The 20,038-nt window shown below is 33.1% G+C and overlaps 2 protein-coding genes across 2 annotated transcripts; both read left to right on the top strand.

The window, feature by feature from the left end:
- Positions 1 to 574: 574 nt before the first annotated feature.
- Positions 575 to 8,287, top strand: sing (MARVEL domain-containing protein sing). The gene is made up of 5 exons (XM_088227480.1): positions 575 to 950; positions 1,032 to 1,222; positions 4,509 to 4,691; positions 5,509 to 5,649; positions 7,768 to 8,287. Exons 2-5 carry the CDS (start codon positions 1,079 to 1,081, stop codon positions 7,843 to 7,845), a joined length of 546 nt encoding a protein of 181 aa, XP_088083606.1. The 5' UTR covers positions 575 to 950; positions 1,032 to 1,078; the 3' UTR covers positions 7,846 to 8,287.
- A 560-nt stretch (positions 8,288 to 8,847) lies between these two features.
- LOC148280982 (uncharacterized) lies at positions 8,848 to 12,205 on the top strand. The gene is made up of 3 exons (XM_088227504.1): positions 8,848 to 9,203; positions 9,653 to 10,078; positions 11,336 to 12,205. The coding sequence occupies exons 1-3, from the start codon at positions 9,058 to 9,060 to the stop codon at positions 11,430 to 11,432; spliced, it is 669 nt and encodes a 222-aa protein (XP_088083630.1). The 5' UTR covers positions 8,848 to 9,057; the 3' UTR covers positions 11,433 to 12,205.
- The last annotated feature ends 7,833 nt before the right edge of the window (positions 12,206 to 20,038 follow it).

The following is a 20,038-nucleotide window of genomic DNA, read 5'->3' on the forward strand; positions in this document are numbered from 1 at the left end:
TTAAACATGAACCTAGGAAGAAAATCCAGCCAGTCTGCAAGCATTTGGACATACTCAAAACATTGTAGAAGTAACCATTTTTAACCGAATACATCCCTGACTGAACTATCATAATATGTATTTATTAAATGTTTTTAGTACTATGGAGTTGGGACTTATGACTCAAATAAACTGCCTTTAAGTAAATAAATGGCTGCCTCCGTGGTGTAGTGGTCAAGATGCTCGACTCACAGACGGAAGGTTCCGGGTTCGATTCCCGGTGAGAACACAAAAATTAAAATGTGATTTTTCTCAAGCCTGGGTGTTCTGTGATGTAATTCACCACTGTAATTGGGACTCCTGGCCTGTTGTGGTGCAAAAAAAAAAAATAACATTTAAAAAAATATAACGATGTTTTATTATATTATTTTCATGGGCATGTAATTTTCAAATTTATGGAATACTTTCATAGAAGCTACAGTGCACGTGGCACGCGCGGCCCCCCTCAGAGATCTATTTTTACCATTATTCGTACATCGCACCGGTTTCCAATTTTAGAACTTCCTTCAATGTTTTCATCCAGACTAAATACTGAATGAGTCCACGAGCCAGTCTCCTCTCACCAGTCAAATATGTGAATTGTTAATTACCGGCATCCTCCTAAAACATTGTGCGAAAAGTCAACAAAGCTCCCTGGCTGTGAATCGACTCTTTGTTCGTGCGTTCAATGCTAAAATTTGGTTGGAATAGAGTGAAAAACGCTACTAAGCGCAGAATAAGTGACAAGTGCAAACGTATAATACTGCTTTAATATTCTAAGAAATGTCAAAATTGTATTTTGACATTTTGCATTCAGATACGTCTGAGAGTACCTAAGAAATAAATATATAAAAATCTAACTATTCTTGGGAAACGTTCTTGCATTTCTAAATACCGCCTTTCGATAACATTTTTATCAAAAACTAAAAAAGGTTTGACTTATTTCTAGATTCTAAACGAAATACTATTCGAAATCGATAAGTTCTAAAAAAATCGATGTGTTTGGTGATTAGGCTTTTAAAGTAGGTACTTTTGAAATACCCAAAGAGGTGACGTTAAGATGGTAACGAGGGGTCAGCCAATTATGCGGATGTCTTCACCAGCTCCCCAACAGGGTATCCGGTGCTGCTGCTGCCAATGTTGCCCCTGCATGGACCTTAGTTATCTAAGGACGAGACATGGACTCGTTAGGCTTATGGAAGCGGTAAGATTATACTATAAACTGTGAACGAAATACAAGTGAATAAAAAAATGAAAACGTGTTGATACTGTTGATATGATATTATCATCTAGTTGAACTATAAAAAAAGTTTATATTTATTTTTAAATACTACCTTAGCTACAATAGAGCTCCATATTATTTTAATTAACATTGTTTAAATCGCTATGAAAAATCCAATCATCAAAAGTGGAATAATAAAAGTTTAGAAAAATGCGTATACTTGTGTTTATTGAGATGGTGGGTAGTTTTTTAAATGAAAACAATAAGAACATTATCGGAAGTTTAAATACTTCATTCGTAATTACGTTCATAATAAATATCGCACATAAAAATAATGTTTATAAGCATAAAGCACCTAAACTAAAAGTAAAATAATATTTATAATAAATTAATATTGGCGTTTGAGTTGAAATTAACTCACTTTAAAGAAATGGTAATCATTGAGTTTTTCTACTGGAGTTTCTTGGTGGAACTGCATTTTAATTATAATAATAAAAATACGTATAAAGTTTTATTCCACTTTTATTTATATTTTTTTACCAGTGACCGTGAATGAATAAAACTATGTATTATTATTAAATGCTAATCAGGCTAAGGTAGAGTGTGGTTCAAACCTCCGACCACGGAACTGATCATGGAACCACAACCCGGTCACTTTTCAGATTACAAATTCCTCAAACGTCATCTTCCGGTTTGAAAATTGATCTCGGAACATATTTATAAATATAACGATTTCAAACATAAACGCATAAACAATGTGTATAAGTATAATGACATAATAATTATAATTTTTGTTATTGTTGTATTAGTATGGAACTACTTATACTTTAAAACATAAAAAGTCTCCATCTTAGAACAGGCTGAGCTATGTTAGATAACCAGAGGACGCTCCGTTTTCATTTTCTAATCCAATAGTTTTATATAGATTCCCCGGTATTAAATATGTAAACTTATTTAAACAATAAATTTATAAAATAATATAAACATAAGATTTCCATGCATAATGTAATTCATAGTCAATTACTTGAATTCTAGATGTATCTTGAGAACAATGCCATTGTTAGCCTAATCCTGAGTCCATATGCCAGAAATGAGGAAGTTCAGTGCTACAGGAAATTGGATATAAAAACTGTTTTCTTACGCGCGGTAAAAAATAGAGCATTTAATTGTTTTGCGATGTTTATCGAAAATGTATAAAAAATGATTTTAATAAAAGTGAACTACGTCACAAGTTCACTAGGATTAACCAATAATAATTTCTTAATTAATATATGTGTTTATCAATACTTTGTTCTATAATGAAAATATTGTAATATACCAATAATATGTTCATATACCACTGATTGTGGTATATGAACGGTTTGGGTAGGTAGGAAGAAATTTCCGTAAGGCAATATGCCTTGCCTTTTGCAAATGTAGGTAAACTGTATAATATGTACATAAAGTGTTGAAATAAATAAATAATAAAGTGGTGTGATGGATTTCTGGTTTCCAGGAAGCCACTCACCAATCAGCAGAACTCTCCGACAAGAATTTGCGACGTCATTTCAAAATTATAAAACTTGCATAAAAATCATTGCGCTGATAATCGACACACATTTTTTTGGCTTTGTTTGATAGTCTATTCAAATTATAAAAAAAAAACACTGAACTTCCTTATTACAAATCATCAATTATTTAATTACAAAATTCAATTATCACGAATATTTTACAATTTGATAAAACTTACATTTCGTTGGGTCTTAAGAAACTAACTATTATAGTGAGGTATTGCACAAGTGTTTGAAATTTATACTAAATCGATAAGAACACGAGTTGTTATTATGTAAAAAGGTTTATTATATTCCTAGTACCTACTTGAAAAAACGTTGATTTAATTTATCTATGTAGAATGAAAAATGTGTAATATTGACATTTATTTTTTTAAAATTCTTAAGAGCTTAGTTATTTGTAAAAAAAAAGGTATACGTACGAGTACAGTGCATTTATGAAGACATTTTGTATATTTATTTATTTAAATAACAATTATAGTAGTTAGCATTACTTTACGGATTATTTAACCCGTTTATGTACTAAACACACGTGTGCAACATACACCGTAGTTTAAAATAAATCTGTGTAGGTACTTAAAAATAACACTATGAAATATTTATACAATTGTATATTTCCTGCTAAAATCATGTCTTTGAATTGAGTACATGCAGAACATTTTGTATTAATATTATTTATTTAATGTTTATACACATATCGTTGGCCTAGCTGGGAATATACATACAAGTTTTACACATATGATACGAATCGGGCTGTGGTCCCATGGCTAGTGTTACGGAGCAAAGGTCGGAGCTTCGAACCCCCTCAACCCAGCTTGATTTTTATTTTTTGATAGTGAGAAAATAGCCCCGAAATTTAAATATTTTAGTACCTAAATCGTAAGAAAGTAAATATTATTTTTTTGCTAAAAAATCATGCATCTGAAGTCCTAACAGAAAAAGCCAAAAGTTTTGACCGTTTGTGAACTTACGAGTTTTGCAAAAGGTGACGATATATATTTATGTCCGCGGAATCTAGAGAATACTATAGCATTTTCACTGAATGTCCCTAAACGCAAAATACTTACCTGATATTTTATATCCCTCAATTTGCAAAAAAAATAGTATTCAAGTTGGAAATGTGAACCATTTACAAGTCAAGATGCGTACTTAAGCGAAAGTGCTCGTTGGTCAATAAATAAAATAGTAAATCTATATCGTTTGATCGATATTTTACGATATCAATCATCAGTAACACGTAGAACGAATGGACGACGAGAGAATGGTAAAACAAGTATATATGGCAAAAATGAACGGCAACGTTAGACGAGGACGACCAAGGAAGACGTGGCATGATCAGATAAACCAAAATCTTAAGTCTGGTCATGTCAAAAGCAGACAGAACCGAAGGGCATGTATGACAAGATGTATGAATGTGGAAGAGGCTAGGAGTGTATGCCAGGATAGACGTGTGTGGCGGTCCATTCTCTCTGCCTACCCCTACGGGGAAATGGCGTGATGGTAGTAGTAGTAGTAGTAGTAGTAGTAGTGACTATGGAAATTAATCAATATATTATTATTTATGCAGTGTCCTCCAGCAGCTAGTAGTCTGTTAGTCTGCATCTGACATAGTTATGCTCGTTCTTAGCTTAGATGGAGATTTGAAACGTTATTATTTTACTTATTTTCTATTCATTTCTATGGTGTAATCTGTTTGTATGCATATTTTTCTTTTCCAGCTATTGGGAAGCTTGTGTCAGAGTATGCTGATAGAGTTTGGCCTCCCTGAAGCGACTTCCATAGGGTCTGCTTTTCACGGGTTCCTGACCACCGTGTCGGCCTGTGTCCTCACCACGGCAATCCTCATCTTCTGTTACATTTTCTCTCCCAAGACTCAGCACCTAGTCAGGCAATCCACATTTGTAAGGATATTCGACAAATATTACCTATATTACTCATTTGTTTTGCCCGAATCCAGGCTACTCGAACTGTTTTGTATATTATCTCTGGTAATCATATAAATACATATAATTGAAATAATTACAGTAACTCTATATGATTATAGGTATAAGTTGGGGTATTTTATTATCTTATTATTTAATATCTCTAATATTTGAAGTCTTTGAAAGGTGTTCTAATTATTCTGATAATTTGCTCCTTTAAAACAACCGTTTTATAGTAAAATTGTGGACTCTAGAGCCGGTATTCCGAACGAGATTATAGCGCGGTATAACGCGTTTTACGTACTAAATACACGTTATACCGCGCTGTAAATGCGTTCGGAATACCAGCCCAGGCATCAGATCAGAGGTCCGAGGTTCGAACCCTCTCTCTCTCAACTTGAATCCTATTTGCTAGCACAGTTATTATCGACTAGAAGAAAACAAAATATTTAGACGTATCGTAAGAACGAAATAATTACATATAATTACATAAGTATATATGTATATGTAAATTAAAAATTGTAAATTTAAAAGCATTGTTTTCATAAATAATGTTATTTTAGTGCTCTTTACGTTCGACTTTTTTACAGTTTCAAGACATTTTATTAATTTCAGTAAATTTGTTTATAAAAATGTACAGGCGGCATAATAAATATAATATTACCAAATATTGTTAACGGGGATGTTTGAATTATGAATATTTTAGTGTGTGTTTGAAATTTTGCTTATCTGATCTGACAACGGTGAAGTTATTTTACGAATACTCACAAAAAGAAATATTATTATTGTGTTTCAGGAGTTTGTCTTCAATGGTGCTGCTTGTTTTCTTTACCTGAGTGCAACTTCCTGTCTGGCAGCAGCTGTGAACTTTTACCTATATCCTAAATACGTCATCATCAAAATGTACTCGGCGTATCCTGCCATGACTGTAGTATATGTAAGTGATTAAATCGCATGCCTCTAGTGCAATGTTTGTTAGCATTAAATACAATATCAGGACAACATGTAAGGTGAAAGCTGACTATAGACTATAGACAACAAGCCAGTGGAACAGGTCGTAAGTTTTAGATACCCGCGAGTAGAAATCTCCTGAATCTAAGAACAGGTCAACAAAGCATCAATTGTATCAAGGTGTCAGAGAAAGGTAATTTGGAGCATGAGCGTATCGATAGCAAAGTCAGAATATACGAGACATGTGTGAGACCTATCATGAAGTACGCTGTGGAAGCGCGGGCTGACACTGTTCATAGTTCACACCAAAGGGCTACAAGCTACACAGAACTGCTGAAATGAAAATATTAAGATCCATTACAGTAAAAACACTCCGAGGCTGAATCCGTAATACTCGTAATGTAATTTGAGACATGTGTAAAATATAGGATATCGTGCGATGAAGCAGATTCAAACAAATATACTAGGGGAACAGTGTGGACTGGACGAGCAGTGACAGACTTGCGTATGCTGCATTTAATGAAATCTCATCTGGACAACGTCCGCCTCGAAGACCGCGCAAGAGATGGAGGGGATATTGAACCTCATCATCTCAGAAAAACAATAATTTGTTTTTTGTTACACAGATCTTAGGAGCGATTAAAACAGTAAAAAAATACTGAAATAAACAAACACTAAATTGTAGGTTTGATTTTATAACTAGCATTGAATTCTGAGAACGGACGCAGCAGTCTCCTATAACGAGCGTCTTGAGGATGCGGCGGTGGTCCTGGCTTGGACACGTGCTGCGCATGCCTCGAGAGAACCTAAACCCAAGTTCCCTCTTCTTAAAATTTGCGGGCTCTCACCGTCCCGGAAGGCCGTCGATGACGATCTTTCGTGATTGACGTTAGAGGAGGCGAGAGTGCTGGCTGGCGATAGGGTCTCCTGGAGGCAATTGGCGATGTCCACATGCTCCACTTAAAAGCGGACGAGGAAAAGAAGAAGGAGAAGAGAAACTGTAGATAAAATAATGTTTAAAAATAGAAGAATGTAGAATCTATATTTCGAACACGACTACTATTAGTCGTGTTCGAAATATAGCTAACCCGAACCTTATGGACGCGTGTTTGTTTAATTTCAGGATAAATCCTGAAAAGGAAAATTGGTTGGAGGTAAGTCCTATTTGTTGTGTCCGGGTTAGCGCGTTTGTCTAGCATGTCTTAGGCCTTTTAAAAAAAAAAAATATTTGCGTTCTTATGATTTACCCAAATATTTCATTTTTAGGGCTATTTTCAACAAGTTGTAAATAACTTACTATTAGAAAATGGGAATCAAGTTGGGGTAGAGTGGGATTCGAACCACGGACATTTGGTCCGTGAGTCCGAGACAATAGCCCAGGACCACAACCCGATTAACTGATATATTTCATAGTCCCTGAAGCGCAATACTGATCATCTAGTCATCGTGTATCGAATGATCTAGATACACTTCAATTTGAGTATTTAAATAATTTGTAATTACAGTTATTGTTGTGCAGTGATTTTAATGTAATTATATAATTCAAATAGATAAATATCACATACTCCGTATTTTATTTTCAAAATCAATATGAAGATTGTGGTAAAATATATAAAAAATATTTATAAAAAAAACAGTCCTTACAAAAACTAGACAAGTTTTGCCTTAATAATTGTGACATCATGATTCGTGACGATGTTCTATTTAAATTTAAACGGTCACAAAGTTCAAAATTTAACCGAATCGTGACGTACTAGGGGCGTGGCCAACAATAATGGACCGTTTTCTCGGGGATTCAAAATTATACATTAAAAAAATAGTTTTTTTTTTTTTACTTGACAGTATTTTATAAACCCTTATTAATTCAAATTTGTAAAAACAAAAAACCTGATATTTCCCTATTGTGAAAAACAAATATTTTTTATCAGTGTTACTAACTTTTAGTCTATTTTTAGCACACAGTTATACTTTAGGGGAGTACTTCATTAACCAACGGGTTGATAATTAGCTAAAGTGGTGTTGTTTAAGTAGAATAAAAGTTAATTACATAAGTATATCGCAAATGCTGATTCAGTTGATAAAAATACTTTTATTTGTTTTCCAGTACCTTGGCGCCATTTTGGGAGTAACCCACGGAGTTGATTCATACCTGGCATATCGGTATTACAAAGGATATAGATAAATAACAACAATGACAAAATCATATTTATAATCTTCATATTAAGTTAACATTTATACCTGGTTAATAAATATAATCCATGCTTGTATTCGTAATTGTGCTGATGCGAAAGACCGATCATCTTGCTTCTTGCAACAAATGGTTGCTCTTTGCAACATAAACCATTAGGTGTGGAGGTGGAGTAATGTAATGAAAATATTAAGGTTAATTAAATCAATTATCAAAAAATAATTTTATCTTAATGATGTTATTTTTACTTAAATGTGAAAAAAAAATAATTAATTAAGTGCCCAGTGTCTTCTTATTATATTTAAAATATTTTTTATTAAAATTTATCTTAAGTATGAATCTATCAACTTTTTATTTAAATTGTAATAACATTTATGTATAAAAATAATGTTTATGTACTATTAAGTCAAAATGTCATATTTTACATTTTAAGATTGAGAACATAAAATAATGAAAAAAAAAATAAAATAAAGAAATTGTATTATTTAATAAAACCTGCATATTATTGCCAATTATTTTCCTTTCAATAACCATTTTTTCCTAATTATATGTTTTTTGCATAATGTAAACGCTATTATGTACATAACACGCAAAACAAATAGTAAGTTGTTTTTCCTTTATTGAGGCATTTTACTAAAATTTCATACGCATAAAAATTAAATTTACTAAACTAAATTAAATTAATAAAAACACTGACGTCATTGAACAAAAATGCTTAAAACCTTTATAGTATAATATACCTACATTTTAAAACTTACTGCACTAAATTATTATGTACATATTTGTGTCGTTTATTAAAATTCGAATTTTCCCAGTACTTACAGTGCTGCCATGTCATTCAACGAATTTATTTAATTTTGTAAGTAGGCATTGTTTTTTAATACTTACTACAAACACTGGAACATATTCATCAGCCATATAAAGTTGAGACGTCACAAATTTCCACCAATAGCAAAAGACCACATAATATTTGTCAGATTTTTACCAGAAAATGTCAGGCAGTTGCATCAGCATTCAGAGGTGTTGGACGATGTCTTAACCTAAATGCGGTTCAAGATAGTTCAGTCAGTGATCGGTGCCGGACGGAAGTACAGAAACGACGTAATTTGTTTCAATGATGCAATCACAATAACAACCTAAGAGCAGTAAAAGAACCGGTGGCGATAATAATATGTTTATATTGCTTGTATGACCCGAACGTAAATCATGAATTCGCCAATAATCTTCGCTTTGCCTAAAAACTACCAACAAACAAAGATGAATCAAGAAATCTGCATAGCCGAACCCTCCATCAATATGTCAAGAAAGCGAAGATTGGATCATCTATCATGGGAGGAGAAACTTCAAAGAAAGTATGTACCAAATTAATAATTCAGCTCGTCCTATTTTTATGCCAACAAAGCAATTGTCTTTTCGAATTATCTCAACGCTTTTATTGAAACTGGAATGCACCAATGACTCGTTATATATTTTCTACCAAAAGAAAAACATGTAAATTACACAACACAGCTTTTTGTTCTTCTAAGTACACATTTTGGTATTTTTGTTACCTTCACCTTCTCAACTCAATTTGAATTAGGAATGTGAAACAGCCGTCACCAACTGCCAAGTTTATGTTAAACCGAAATACTCGAGTTTAAGATTATATATTCCAATTCATTAGTAATATTATAAAATTAGCCTTTATTTAAATTTCTCTTACCAGAATTTGAGATGCGGTTAAAGTCTTCGAAGCTTAGTCGGAGTTCAAAAAGTTATCTACTGATTCAATATACAAACAGAATATTAATTGTTGTTTTAGGAAGCTCAAGAACCGTGTGGCTGCGCAGACATCGCGGGACAGGAAGAAGGCTAAGATGGACGAGATGGACGACCGTCTGAGGCAGCTGGAGAAGACCAACCTGAAGATCTCCCTGGAGATGAAGAGTCTCCGGGAGGTCAATGAGAGATTGGTGAGCGAGAACAGAGAGCTGCGCGAGCGGCTGGAGTGTGCGCCTGGAGTCGGCGGAGCGGCCCCGAATGGACCCGCCGTGTCCCCTCTGCAGCAGGAGGGGTCCGCTCCCCCGGCTCCCCGCGCCACACCCTCCCTCGCCCTGGCCATGCTCTGCCTCCTCTGCAAGATCTCATCTCACAGATTGACTCCGAAGAGTACCTCAACTGCCTGGAGCAGCTTGCCGACAGTTTACTCCGAGAAATTGATTCAGAAACTAATGTACCGGATTCAATTGTAAGTTTATTGTTTTTTTTACGCCCAATGGGCATTTTTAAGACTGATACCCGTATGCAGAGACAAAACTTAAAGTGAGGAAAGTACATTCTATTGTCTTCACCTTCAGGTTATTCTCCGCATTTGAGATTGGAATGTACTTTCCTCACCTTAAGTTTTGTCTCCGCCTACGGGTATGAGACAGGCCAAGACATAAGTAAATTACTTCTCGAGTAGAAAAATCATGTTAAATTTTTGTGATCAAAATTTAGCATACAGAATAAAGTTATCCACTTATTAATAAATATAATCCATCCCATGATTCATTATGTACATATTATTGATTGTAAAAAGTTTGTACTATGATGTTATGGCACATTGAGATCAAAATATTTATTAATACATGTATATTTATTTATAGCTTTCATAATATTTTTTTTCCAGTATTAGAAATAATGAAGTCATATGAAACAAATCATATTAAAATGCAAAAAATATCATAATTGAATTGATATTTGAATGAAGTAACTTGTATGTTGTTGAATGATGTAATATACCTTTAATGGGCGGACATAAAGAGTAAAACTGCAAAAGTGCAACTTTTCGGGAGAGCAAAAAAACTTTATTATGAACCCAATTATTTAGCTATAGAACTCATATTTTGTAAAATGAGTTATTATTTACAGATAATTTCATTTGTTTAACAGCATTCAATTAATTTGTAAAAATAACAGAAATATTCCAGATATACTACTTGAACCATTAAGATGGGACAGAAATGAGTCTATTTATACTTCTAGAACAACTAATACTTTTTGTACTACTGAATTAATGATAGAAATGAGTCTACTTATATTACTGAGACCATCTTGTACTAATTGTGCCACTGAAAATATAACACAAATGTGCATACTTATTTATTTAAAACCAAAGTTTAATAAGCACAAAGTTCTTTATTTATGTTTTGAGTAGTCATAGAAGTGGTTAATACCATTGATGCAGGCATGTACAAGGAACATTTTTGCATATAAATCACAAAATGAACAAAAATGCAGTTACAATCTTCTGTCCACCCATCAAAGATATATTCTTTAAGTGAATAAATAAATAAATATATTATAGTAGTTAAGAATCTTGAATACAATAGTCAATCTTCACTTTTATTGATCACTAAACCTCATACTTAAAGTTTCTGTTTTGTTTAACTAAATTTGTTCCTTCGATACACAGTCCCCTTATCCACTTATCTTTATTAATATATTGTTTATGTTATTTCAGAAATCGGAAAGAAGTCCAGAAGAAGAAAGAGTCCCTTCACCAGAAATGGTGGGGTCCCCATCAGAGCACATGGAATCCAATGAAGTTGAGAGTTTAGAAATCAACATTCTGCGAAGTAATGCAGACACAATATTAGCGCAACATTCATACGCACATCCTTGTCGGAAATTAGACGAAGGAATTGTTTCGCACAGCCATACGCAACCAGACACATCTGCGCAACTTAATATAAAGATAGAAGAAGTAGTTTCACCAGACCCAGATACATATTATGGAACATACGATGAAGAAAATGATTGTATAACGGTTGTCGTTACCAGCGAAGATGAATCTGTGGCAGAACAAATAGTAGAATCTGAAGAAGATAACATGGATTACGATGATGGAAATAGTTATAATCATTTGTATCCCGTTACTAAATCTGTAGAACTTCTTTCACCGATGCAATTGAGCCCAAATTGTGGTTCCTCGTTTAATAGTTATAAAGATCCTTCATCACCCGCCCCTACTTTCATTTCTGATTTTGGTTACGAATCGGTAGAATCTCCTCTCAGTGAAATAGGTTCAAACGATTTCCAAGATCTTTGGTCGGAAAGTCTCTCAGAATTATTTCCAACTTTAGTTTAGGTCGTTAATTTCGTGTTCTCTAATCATATTTTTCTACTTACCTATTAAGTTTGAATAAAATAGTTTATCTAAATAGGTTTAAATATTTATATTGTATATTTATTGCTACTCAATTAATGTGTGTAGATGTGTCTTGAGATAAGTGATAATTATAAATTTGTACCAAATGCATTCCTTCGTTTAATTTTAAATATGTATGAAAAAAATAATTTTAAAAAATATATTTGTCTGCAAAACTATAAATGGTTTTCTATTTTCCTCTTATAACTGAATTTTTTTATAACACTGCTAAATGATATGAAAAAAATAAATGCTTGGGTTGATTGGACATTATGTTAAAAGTATTTGTGTAAAGCTTACGTATTTTTCGTAGCTAAGTTAGAGTGCAAAGAATATACAGATAAACGTCATTTGACGCCGGGGTTCTGTTCCGAGAGACACCGCTGTAAAATAAACACTAATATAATGGAAGATATAAGGTTAGGTTCTGTGTCAAAATTCTAAGAACAATCTAACATGTTTATTTAATACATATCCTATATATATTCCAAATAAATTATAAGTATATTTAATGAATACAGTTTGAATTATTTTACAAAACAAATAAAAACCTCTTCACATAAATAATGATTTTGTAAAATAAATATTAACTCGCCAGTTTGTCGGTATTAAATTAAATTCTCACACTTTAAAAAAAAATAATCCAATTTCATTTACTTTTTTGCTTCCTTTCTTGCAAAAGCGTCAACTACAAATATTTGAATATTCTTTTAATTTTAATAATAATAAAATAAAAAATATAATCATACCTTTTTATTATTTAAAAACTACTCTGAAACAATTTCACACACAATAGGCTGCTCGCGCACACGGTAATATAATGAAACAACGTGTAAAAGTGGGTCTGCTATTAGAATCGCGGCACCTATTGTCATCTGGTGTCAGCCGAACCGGGGAATCCCACGCTAGCACCAACCGGCGTTATTGTAAATCGGCAGAAATCGAACCGGCTCAAAGCGACGTTTACCTGTATATTATTACCTAAGTATAGTGATTATTTCACGTTTTATTCTTACGCTTTAAAATGTTTTTTTTTATTTAATTTAAATTATTGCAATATTTTGATTCATGATCTGATATCATACAATTATTACGTTGAATTAGAAATATACTGCACATAAAATACAATTTTTATCCCAAAATTGTTTATGACTGCTCCTTTTACTGTAAATTTGTCTGAGATAAGAAAGTTATTTTAAAATTAATCAACTTTTCATTTTGATCAATAGATACCATTAATACATTTTACTGGTGACCGTTGAGTACGAAGAATATGTTCCTGACGAAATCGTACTTAACGAATTTTGTACTTATGGGGCTCACCTATACGCTAACAAAGAAACATTTGAAACTGGACATTGACTGGAGAGAAAGAGCCGTTTCAGTACTTTTACAGTCAATTGTTTTTGGGTGGGTACTGATACCATGTCCGTTTATCGCAGTTCATTTCTTCCAGCTCTTCGTTGGCCATTGGCTTGTTGTGGACTTTGAATAGGCTTACAATATCCTCAACTTCAGCACCCTTAAGGCATCCATTAATGGCTGTACGACTTATATCTTTGAATAATCCCTTCAATATAATTTTCACATTGATGTCTTCGATAATACTTACATATATTTTTTCTGAGCCGAAGAAGACTTAGACGATCTTTACTGGCTTTTAATATTGTAGCAGTCTTTTCTTCTGTGGAAATTATTGTTCTTGTTGGCATTTATTATCAAAATAATGCTGTTTCGTCTACGTCAAATATAAAAAATGATGGAAAGTGGTAGATTTTTAAACATAGTACTATAATGAATTCATACTCGCTAGAATCTTAGAGCACGGCTATAACTATCATGAATACTAAAAAATTACAACAGGGATGGAGAATATTTGAAAGAAGGTAATAAGGAATGACGTGTCATCTACAGGGCTAATGACGTGTCATTAGCTGGTTTAAGTGGCCACTTTACACACTGTGTAACTTTTGCCTATGTTTGAACATCCATATTTCTTCAATTCTTCCATCTGTTGATTTTAGTAAATTTAAAGAGCTTAAACCTTTATTGTTGTAAAGAGATTCATCTGACTGTATCATTTCACATACTAGGCAGTGCCCGAAAACAATTTTACATTTTTATGTTTACAAGAAAAATAATTACGAAAGATATAACTTACAGTATATGAGCATTATTCATTCAGTTAACACGATTCGAGATTTAGGAATAACTTTTTAACTCGAACTTTGCATTTTCCACTCATTTTAATAATGTTAAAGAGAAAGCCCTAAATATGTTGGGATTCATAATTCATATACAGAATACGTAAATCTTTTATGTGTATCCTCCATAATTGGTTTATACAATTCATTAGTTCGTAGTAATTTGGGTGTGCTGTTTGGTCCCCCCATTACATAACTCATATTTTAATTTGAATCTGTGCAGAATGAATGCTCCCAGTAGACAGTGAGATCGTGTAGCACATTTTATCTTCCAACCTTCAATAATAATATGGCGCACTTTAACGCATTATCACATATGTGTTAACATTTTATAATTACGTAGAAAGTAATGCTCATATTGATATATTCAACGATACTTTAAATAAATGATGGAGAACTGTAAATGAATTTACAAAATCAAATAGACCCTTATGTCAATTAGGTAAAATTGTAATAACCTGTAAATATAATTGTTGTAATAAGTAGATAACTTCATAATATTGATAGAATTTAATTAAGCTTGTCCATTTCAAAAACTTATTTTTACATGTTGTGTTCACATATAATTGATGAACAATATCGAAAACGTTACAAAAAGTAAATATTTTACCAATGTCGAATGTATTGTTTATCATGTGTGGACCATGATAAACGAAATAAAAATATTCTTAATATTTGAGTTTGTCCAAATGTTTGTAGACAAATGAGTGGATTTCACCCTCTCAAGAGTCATAAATATTAACTCGTGATATTTATCATTATATAATCTCGTGTATATTTGGGTGTAAAACTATAAACAAGAAATAAAACAGACTTGCTAGAACAACAAACATCAATTATGTCCATAGTTAGATAATACATTTACGTATTATCGTAATTATTAACTTGATTGTGCATTGTAAGGGTATATAATGTGCTCTTAGATTTTCACACCTTTTCAATACTGAAAATGTTTGTTTTTTTTAAATAAAACAAGCACTAAGATTCATTCAAACTGTTACATATTTGGTATGTACAATGAGTGTGTACTATTTATACATTATTTACAACTGTGTAAACAAAAAACAATGAGATATGAGCCATCGGCTAAGTAATCAAATGAAAATAGACTAGGTAGAAGAAGGTATAAATATTGTTTTAAATCATTTTATAAAGATGATTTTGTGCATGTAAAAAAATATTAATTGAATGTATGTTTACCTGTAATCAATAGGAGTATCTAAATAAATTTTTAAAATGCCGGTAGGTCTAAGCATCTCAAATGAGTTTTCGAATACATATTTGCATAAAATTATTTTGAATCTTCAAAGGTTGAATCTGAACTTGCTATGGATTATCATGAGCTTAGTTATGGATTATTATCAGGCAAATAATGACATTACATCCTCATTGAGGTAGGGAAAGAGGAAAAAACGCCACTTTCCTTACAGACCTCGCTTCCTCTACATTCATACATCTTCAAGTATTGGTTGGATTTGGTCATACCATGTCTTTCTCAATTTTCCTCGTTTTCTGCATCCATCAACTTTGGCAATGTTATTCTTTTTAACTATTCTTTCGCTCTACGTGTCCAAACCAATGCAGCACTCCTTTCCTGATTTGTCGATAATGCTTGTCCCAACCATACACATGTGTAGATCTCGACATTTGTGCCCTTATCATACTTAGTTTTACCACACATTCGCCTAAAAGAGTAAATATTGTTGACGTTATTATTTTTGCACTTCTTATGTGGTGCTAGCATTTAAATACTTAAGTGTTGGTATATTTACACCTCAGAGTAATAATGCACCACAGCTGTTGCCATTTCACTCTAATGCATTTCTATGCGTTGCAAATTTTTGGCTTGGTTTTTGGTTTAACAACATACGTGTGGCAGACGGTTTCGTCACTGCGCGTGCGATTCTCGACCTGTTCACCTGTGGCCTATTGTTTCAATCTAAACTATAGCTAACTTCGTGATTGATAATCCTAAAATGATTTTTGTCCATATGGGCGGCTCTGTAGCATTATACTTTAAGGTTTATTTATACCTTATTAACATTCTAAAACAATTCCTACTTGTAGAATTGTGAATATCGAGCAGGTAGGTAAGTACTTATGTAGGATTTAAGTAGTTGTGTGTTGGATAGAGTTCCTACCCCAGTTAGAGATTGACAGAGAAGATACGAGGTTGCTGTTTAATAAGTATTTATTACGTGGCGAATAAAATACAGCACTTGGTGTGTAGCACGAGCGTAGAGGCAATGATGAGTTGAAGAGACTGCACTTCAACTACATGCTGGAACTGAGTGACTTAATCGAACTGGACTGAAGTGAACTGAACTTGTGGGCTGACTGACTGGCGTTGCGTCCTGTGGTCTCTTTATAGACCACAATCCTTAGTAGTCCATTTCTTCATAGTGTCAGGGAATGATATGAATGTACTGTAGAACGATGATCCCGATTTTATGTTGCAAAACTGTTTGAGTTGCATTATAATGTGTTTTGGATTCTATGGGAAATGATGACATTGCTTTCTTCGGTCATCCCACTGAAATATCAGGTGAAACGTTTTAGCACGTGTGTGTCATCGATTATGAACCATGAACCCTACACTTACGTCAATTCAACGTGTATATCGATAACTGCATGAAAGAACTGAAAGGCTTAAGAATGGGAGCAAAAATGGGTGATTTAAAAGTCAATCGTCTTTTGTATGCTGACGATGCTGTACTCCTTGCTAATAACAAAGAGGAACTGCAATTCTTGGTAACAAAGGTCTACGATGTATGCAAGAGAAGCGATTTGCTGATGAATGTCGATAAATCGAATGTGATGGTTTTTGAAAGTATGACTAAATGTGAAATCACTGTGAATGGAGTTATAATAAAACAAGTAGAGGAATTTGTGTATCTGGGAAGTATGTTCACTAGGGATGGAATGACTGAGAAAGATATTGAAAGGAGGGTGAGTGCCGGGAACAGAGTGAACGGTGCACTTAAATCGACCTTGGCAAATAAATGGTTGTCACAAGAGGCAAAATTGGCAGTTCACAACGGAGTCCTGGTCCCATCCCTGATGTATGGGAGCGAAGTATGGACTTGGAAAAACAGGGATGAAAGTAAGCTGAATGCTGTCGAAATGCGATCTCTCAGGCGAATGTGTGGTAAAACTATGTACGATAGATGCACAAATGTTGAGATCCGTACATTATGTAAGGCTGAGACAAGCATTATCGACAAAATCAAGAAAGGAGCTCTGCGCTGGTTTGGACATGTAGAACGAATGGACAGCGAGAGAACGGCTAAGAATATTTACAATGCGAATGTTGATGGATGCAGAAATAGAGGAAGACCGAGAAAGACATGGCATGACCAAATCCAACAAATACTTAAAGATGGACATGTCAAAAGTCGGAATAATCGGCGCGCGTGCATGAGAAGATGTATGAATGTAGAGGAAGCGAGATCTGTATGCAAAGATAGAGTGTTGTGGCGTTCTATCCTCTCTGCCTACCCTTACGGGGAAACGGCGTGATGGTTTGTTTTGTTTTGTTTGTTTGATGTTTCATTCCATTGTCAAAGCATCTCTTTTTTCCAATACAAAATTGAGTTCTTCTGTTTTTCTGTCAGCTATTCTTACCCTTCTTACCTAATGAGGTATACAATGGTATATCATAATTTTGTTTGTTTATTCAACAATGTTTTTAATAAGTCCAAATGCTTGCAGACTGGTTTGTTTTTGGCTAGTATTACCGAGAATGGTAAAAGCCATAATAAATTAAAATAAAAAAACACATACCTATATCACAATTCTATGCCTCATTGTTGTTTCAAAAGCATTTATTATTTAAAACATTACTTTTCCTTTTGCATTCATTTTAATTGATCATTAAAATGTTTTTTTAGAGAAAAATCTCTTCGTATGATGAGAATATTCTGTGACTGGAAGACAATTGTTAAGTATTTATGTTATAAAAATTATTATTTACCCTTTTAACCTAAGGATTAGGGAGGTTTTACATCTTGCTGTAAATACATACTGTCGGTCAGCGTGCATTACCGTCAATCGACTATTTAACGTAGTTATGCACAAAGCAGCCAGTCCACAATTGGTGTTATCAGATGCAGTAAGGTCAATTTATTCCATGTTCTGCTAAAAACAGGCAGACCGCTTTCATACAGAAAAACTGTAATAATCACCTTCTGAAAATAGTGTTAATCATAAAAACGATATTTCCCAATTTGCAAAAAACACCCACAGCACTAGAAAAATCGTGCGGTAAGGTAAATGCTTCCAAAAATCTAGTTCTCTTAAATAAATTAAAGTGGATAAGTACTTAAATACATAAGTATTTTGATTTTATAAATTCATTCATTTAATACCCGTAATCAAAAATACATTTTAATACAGAATGTCACCTCATCAAAGTTTAAATTGGGTATCATAAAATATGAAGATCTGGCTGTTTTCTGCAAAATGCATATTTTAGGTTGTGTGGCCAGCCAGACTTTAAAAATCACGAAAATTCCTTTAACAAAAATATTTAAAAAATATTTTTTTTTTATTATAAAATAATAAAGTGATTATTTAACCACCCTAATAAAAATATAAAATAATACGTTCAATACATAATGATACAACATGCATAAGAATTTTACTAGGGCTGGTTGTTTTCTGCAAAATGCACAACTTAGGTTGTGTTGTCAGCCAGACTTTAAAAATGATTAAAACTGGTCAAATACATATATTTTTTTTATTATATAAAAAATGAATGTATGAATTATTAATCATTTGTCAAAGTAACATTCCAACTGCTAGATTGGATTATTCGCTCTTTCACAAAAGTGCAATTATCTCAGTTTCACTTTTATGATAACTTCGTTAGAGATGATTCATTCGAATGAAATTCCGTAGTCACTCCCACAATCGTTTTGAGTCAATAAATGATTCATTAAATGAATGAATTAAATTATTTTCATCTTTAATTTTCATATTAGGGGATTCTTACCGCGGATCGGAGTAAATTATGTGTTGATTTTAAAATCATTTTTTTCTGTCTCCCCTAAAAAGTTGATTTAGTAGATTATGTAGCGGTAATGCACGCCGACCGGCGATATTTCTGCTGTCGGTTTATAAGGCTTTTCAATCACTGGGATGTCAATTTCAAATTTGAACAACGAGAAATCTGCGGACAAAAACCTTTCTGAGGGCAAGTATAATATTTTGCTTGCTCCGTAGTTTATTGATTACACTATCATGCATTGGATCCCATGTCGATTCCTGGCTCTAACAGAGTAGGTACCTACCTATTTAGAGTTTTATATAACCTAATTTACAAAATTAATAATATTGACCTTGAAACATAAAACTGATCTACACGCAGTAGGTAATAAAAGTATTAGGAAAAACAGCAGCTTGTAATTGAAAAAAAACTCTATTGGTACGAGTTAATTGTTTTTTTCTGTGGGAAAAAATTGGATTTGCGTTTTTATGATTTACCCAAATATTAACATTTTTGGGGGGCATTTTAAACGAGTTGTAAATAATTCACTAATAGCAGAGAGCAGGGTTCGAACCTCTAATCTACAAGTTCGAGACACTAGCCACGAAACCATATCCTCTTCGTGCATAAAATGCTAAAGGTATTATGTACCCATTTGAAAATATCTATCTAATTGCAACAGACTTCTGCTTTTCATGTTTGTGCAATATTTTATTTTGGCAATCACAATTACTTTTTTTAAAGACAGACTTGTAAATGAAAATTTCCAGCAATATCACGTTTCTTAATATAATTAAATTTGCCTATGCCCAAGACAAATTCGAG

Source organism: Micrasema longulum, unplaced genomic scaffold, assembly GCF_059751315.1.
Source record: "Micrasema longulum isolate JH-2025_06_02 unplaced genomic scaffold, ASM5975131v1 h1tg000508l, whole genome shotgun sequence".
In the NCBI taxonomy this organism is placed as follows: domain Eukaryota; kingdom Metazoa; phylum Arthropoda; class Insecta; order Trichoptera; family Brachycentridae; genus Micrasema; species Micrasema longulum.